The following is a 6,139-nucleotide window of genomic DNA, read 5'->3' as shown; positions in this document are numbered from 1 at the left end:
ATTAGAAAATCATGGTGTTATACTGTACTTGGCCACTCTGCTTGTTTGTTTTATTAAATGTGATAAATATGATAAATACAAATAAGAAATGAAAAAACACTTAAGCTTTTGTACATTTGAATTTGGAGCCATGACTAAGCATGAATGTTGGCTTATTTTTCTTCAAAGTCACACATGATTTAGAGTCAGGAGGACTACGGTTTTCAAAGGGGGAGCAAATCAAATATAAAAACCTATAAATGTAGAACCAATTAGTAATAGATACCATACTCATTTTTCAATTTTTTTGGCATATAACAAAAATTAATAAATATAGTAAATTATAAGTGGAATGAGATACTTAACACACATTTGTAATAAATGAAGCAGGAACAATAATTACATTGAATACCATTTCATGGAACCACATTCCATGTCTCTCAAAGGCTTTTGAGCATATACATTGCAGAAGTAACAGCAAAACAAACATCTGAGATACACTTTTATTTGAAAGAGCAAATTACTTGCACATGTAAATTCAAATCTTAAACTCAAGTATTACTTCTCCATAACAACAACTGTGAGGTAGATATCCACATAGTAATAAATGATTTGTCACTTTTGTTTTCTTGTTGCAGTAATGAAGATTTACCACTGAAAAGCCAGAAATTGTGGTGGTTGTGATATCTGACCAATGGGCAGAGTTTGAGCAACTGTCTGGACTTCCCAGATAATTGGCCAATTTAATATGTACTCCTGGGGGCACTCTGTGTAATCACTTTGATTTGTGTGATTTTTACCCTGAATCATGGGAGTTATGACTGATTTCAAACACTGATTAAAAAGTGAAGTGCTTAACTTGGTTGGAGGTTTAAATATATTAAATTTAAAATGTCATTACATCCATCACCAGAATTGAATATAATGAACATAAGGTCCATAAATTTTAAAATGTCCTTTTTTTTAACTTGATGTGGGTTTCAAATATTACAATTCTTAAAATGCTACAAATTGTGATAAAAATACCTTTACCCAAATATGAAAACAAAACCAGGGTTTATCAGAATTGTAATAGTAGGTAGTGCAGGTAGAGTATACATACTGAAAATTTCCTTTTTTCACAGGATAATTTAATTTTGTACACTAAGCCAGGTTTATTCTTGAATTAAAGGACTCTAGAATCCCTCCATTTAGTAAATGTAGGTGTAGCTAAAATTCTCAGAGCTGCTGTTCTTCCCTTTTATGATGAGTCATTGTAGGAATTAAGGTTTTGTAAACAATAGTGAGAAAGTACCTACTCCATTTTCTGCTTGAGACTCACAGCTAAATTATCCCATAGAAATGATTGTATTAAAACACTTTCAGAGATATATTCCAGTCTTTTGCTCCAAATGATAAATCTCCAAATCCTTCCTACCTAAACAGAATATGGTACAATGTCACCTTTCATATTTCTTTTGTTCTGCTGTAGACATCAACAGACAGTTATTGTCCTCTAGCACAGAAAAAGCTTAAATAAGGCCATCATTATTGACATTTCAGAGTCAATACCAAGTTGATGTCTCTATCTGAATGAATTACAAATAGGATTTTCTGATTGTTTCCCTCTTGATGCCAAGGTCAGTATTAGACACAGTAGGGGCTCAATAAATGTTCACCAATAAGGCTAATAGTTTTCATTATCTGTCATCACTGATACATAAGGAACTAGGTGTCACTTCATACTGTTAATTGTGACAAAGCTCATTAAAGAACTATGCCAGGTTAAGTCAGCTGAGGAATTTTAAGAGCACATGTCAACTCCCAGGAAAAGAATTATTTTTTCTTAGTCATTCTGTCATCCCACCAATGTATAAGACACCCCAGGCTTGAACTGAATGAAGCAACAGGTTCTCTTCTAGTAATGTTTAATTAATGTTTATGATTCAGCTACAGGTTTTGTAGTCAGTTCATGAGAGTTGGCTTTATTCCTATTGGATTCACCCAACTACCATGATTTAGCCATTTTATTCAGCTTCCTGGATTCAGTTTTCCCCTTTTCAAATTTTCTGTTATATGACTTCCCTTTGAAAAGATCAAGCTATTGATTTAAGTATTACAATTATTGAGTGTTTTGGTTAAGAAGAAATGTATATGTTTTGTTCAATCAACAGTTATTGAGTGCTTACTATGTGTAAGGCATTGCACTAAGCTATGAAATTTGGAATTTATTAAAAATTGGTTTATGTAAGTCAGTGTATGAACTAAATGAATCCTGTACAAGGTTAAAGTTCATTTAGCTTTAACTGATAAAAGCAGTTATGTAAGAATGGAAAAGCAAAATTGTGTTGCAAATGCACAAAACATAGCAAATGCTAAAAGATACTGACTTTTAAAATTTTATGTAACATTTTACTATACAAGAAAATATCCATTATAATTATTTATATTTCATCATAGGAAGGTAGTGGATAAATTGCATATTTAATAATAACTTTCTACATAGCCAGTTGGTTTACTTTTGAGGGATAGGCAAAGTCAAGATATAAAAATATTCCTTTTCACTTAGCCCCCCCATATAGTGACTTTTCCAGAAGATATTATTTTTATATAGCTAGTTACTGAACAAATAGACATTGTTTATATGGTTATAAATCTAGCTTCAGTATTACAATCTCCAATACACTGATACAGTTTCCAGTTAGCAAAATTTCCTAAGATAATTTTGAACCTGCAAAATGATATTCAAGTGTTTTGTTATGGTTCCCTTGAATGGTTTTCCACATAAGCTCAAGCAACATTCGTTTATTTCATCTGTTTAGCCTTTGTGTTAGTACTTCTCGATACATGATGGAGATGTATATAAGCAATAAAAAGATAACAAAGAAATCATCTAGAAATCCTAGAATTCCAAACAAGGCTTCAGGAACAAAATCCAAGGGTGATATCAGATAGAAAAAAGCTCCCAGTAAACAAAGTAATATCCTGATGCGGAACATCCAGAAAAGGCCCCCAACTGAAAACATTTCCCTGAATGCATGTCTCAGTAAAGTGGGCAGATCCATAATTCTTTCCACAATCTGGCAGGAGGGAAAAACAAACATATTATATACTTGGTTTTCAATATATTATATTTCACAATATGGACTTCTCAATCCCAGAATACTGCTGCTACCACATCTATGAACTGTATCTTATAATTAGCCAATCTTTATTTAATTACTGGCTTCTTTTAAAATAGGTATACTGTTGGTACCACATACATATATGTTGTATATATACATATTACCCACACACTCACACACACAAACTACACATTTAGATACCAAGTATCTATAATTTCATTACCATGGAACTCCTTCCATCAATGCAGACTGCATTTAGTATATTATATAATTTAGAAGATTTAGAAAGTTGTCTAAGGTTCAGAAAGGTTAAGTCCATGGTTATATGGCTACTAAAAGGCAAGGGCAAAATTTGAGCCTGGGTCTTTCTGATTCAAAGCTCTTTACTACTCAGCCACAATGCCTCTCTCTGTCTCTCACTAATTTACAACATTTGAAAGAAACTAAAGGGTCAACCCATTTTGAAGATTACTGGAAATCAAAATGTCAAGTTGCCTCTGAGTTGAGATAAGCAAAGTAAAACAATGTATTCATTACATGGCACTTTTGAGATGTAAACCTGTAAGAACCACTTTGGCAACTCTGAAAAGCAAAGAAAGCAGTGCCTGTTTGAATCAGAGTTTTGCTTGCCCAAGTATTAGCTGTAAACTAATGACTCTAGTGATTATCTGATTTTGAGCAGGACCTGTCTAGTCATTTGACTACTATTTGAAATGAAAGATTTTTAATAAGGATAGTTGGAAACATGAGTCACCAGGTTATTATGATTATCATCAAAAAAGCTAAAAAGCAATTTTGTCTTAAAAATTAATTTGAAGTAAAATATATACAGTTTATATTTTTTACAAGTAAAATGCAAAATCTTAAAATGACATTGAAAAACTGATAGGTTTCCAATTTTGAAAGATGTTTTATATTTAATATAACTTCCTATATGTTCAATTTGAGTAATTTGGTGGTTAGGTAAACAAGATATTACTAAAGCATCTATTTTTACTTAATATTAGTATGAATAATAACTTTTAAAATATTTTCTAGTTAAATAATGAACAAATATATAGCTAGAGAATTATTAATTTTAACCTCCTGTTAGTGCTTACAACATGCTAATTACAAGTCTTGTTAGATACTGCTGTTTTCCTAAGAATTTTGCCAATCCACAAAATATATTAAAAAGTATTCTTTTGTGCCAAAAATGCTACTTTCCTTCATCTACACTGCTTAATATTCTTCCCTAATTTATGCTCCTTTCTATGTGGCCCTTCTTGACATGGCTAACTTGTGCCCCCATCGCCAACCCCTTCTCTTGATCCCACCTTTTCCCATCTTCTTGATCTTACTTCATCAGTTACCCTCTTTCATGCATCTTCAATCTTTCCTTCTCCTTTCTGTCAGCTTACTTAGTTACTCTCTATTTAAAAAAAAATCCTTCCTTTGACTTGGCTAGTCCCTCAAGCTATTATACTATGTCTTCTGCCAAAATCCTAGAGTAGTCAATACTTCCTAAATTCCTGACAATATGGCTTCTGTTCCCTCTATTCTATTGGAATCACTCACTCTAATATTGTTTAATTTAATGATCTGTTAACTGTCTTTATCTTCTTTGAACTTTCTGCTACCCGACATTATTGACTATCCTCATCCTCTTCATACCCTCTCCACCTTTGTCTTTTGTGATACAGAATTCTTGGTGCATAGCTCTCTCATACTTTTCTCACCATTCCTATTTGTTTTCCTGCCCCTTAAACCAGGAGGGCCTCTAAGGTTGTCCTCCCTCTCTCTATATACATAACCTTTAGTGATTCCATCAACTCCCAGAACTTCAGTCACTACCCTTATGCAAATGACCTCCCCAAATCTCTATCTGTACCCCTAAACTTTCCTTAAAACTATAGTACTATATTTCTAACTGCCTATTAGATACTGCCACCTAGATGATGCCCACAGGCAACTCAAGCTCAATATTTCTAAAACTTAATATTTCTTAAAACTTAATTAGTTAAAAAAAAACATCATTCCCTTCTTCTCCAAACTTTGTCCCTCCCCATAACTTCTCAATTAATGTTGATAATGCAGTATGACCACTATCTGTCAAGCTTATAATCGCAGAGCTATCTGATCCTTCTCGCAGCTACCCTGTCTTTTTACAGTCCCGTTATCTTATGGACTAATGTAATAAACTTCTTTTGGTTTTTCTGCCTCTACTATATCCCCTCTACAATTCACCATTCAAACCTCCTCTTCCTAAATCACTACTTGGACAACATAACTCTATTCTAAAGCTTCTTTAGCTCCCCACTGCCTACTGAATAAACCCATTCCTGGCATTCAGAGCTCTTCCTCCAGAATCTTGTTTCAACCTGATCATATACTACTCCCTTTGATGTATTTTATATTCCAGGTAAACTGGACCACTCTGTGTTCCTGTCTTACTCTTTCCTGCCTCTGTTCAGTTCTTCCGGGATTCCTGGAATGAAGTCCCTAGATCTTTAGCTCTACTGCTGAAATTCCTTCCTTCAGGGCCCAACTTAATAGTTAATTCCTTTATGAAGCCTTCCCTTGCCTTCTTCCTCCTCAGCTGAAAATGATCTTTCTCCTTCCTCTTATTTTTCACTGCACACTACTTCAACCTCTCAAGGGAGAGCAATGATTAGAAGGCTGGACTTGGAGACAGCATGACCTGAGTGTAAATCTGACTTCGGACATTTGCTATTATCCTTGTGACCCTGAAAGTCACTTAAACTCTTTTAGCCTCAGTTTCTTCATTTGTAAAATGGGCATAATAATAGCCTCACAGGATTGGAGGATCACTTGATATAATATAGATAAAAGTGTTTTGTAAGCACTAAAGTATTATATGTTTGTCACTATTACCACATCCTCCCTGGTATCATAATTATTTTTCAATATATCATCCTTCCCCTCAAACTGTATTGAAGCTTATAAGCTTCTTGAGAGCAGGATCTGTGTCATACCCACACCTTTTGTATCCCTATCATGTAGCCTATCACTTTCTGCATAGTATATATCATTTTGGAAATTATCTATGATAATTC

The 6,139-nt window shown here is 33.7% G+C and overlaps 1 protein-coding gene across 7 annotated transcripts in view; it reads right to left on the bottom strand.

Annotated features, from left to right (window-relative positions):
* Positions 1-468: 468 nt before the first annotated feature.
* RNF170 (ring finger protein 170) overlaps positions 469-6,139 on the bottom strand; it is a 58,738-nt gene continuing 53,067 nt past the window's right edge. For all 7 annotated transcript variants that reach the window (XM_027865558.1, XM_027865562.1, XM_027865563.1 and 4 more), the window contains exon 7: positions 469-3,038. In XM_027865558.1, coding sequence (XP_027721359.1) covers positions 2,769-3,038 — 270 coding nt within the window. In that variant the 3' untranslated portion in view covers positions 469-2,768. The remainder of the gene's footprint in view (positions 3,039-6,139) is intronic.

Source organism: Vombatus ursinus, unplaced genomic scaffold (genome assembly GCF_900497805.2).
Source record: "Vombatus ursinus unplaced genomic scaffold, bare-nosed wombat genome assembly UNPS02014778.1, whole genome shotgun sequence".
Taxonomy (NCBI): domain Eukaryota; kingdom Metazoa; phylum Chordata; class Mammalia; order Diprotodontia; family Vombatidae; genus Vombatus; species Vombatus ursinus.
Note: the sequence above shows the minus strand (reverse complement) of the source record. Positions and strands in the feature narration are given on the sequence as shown.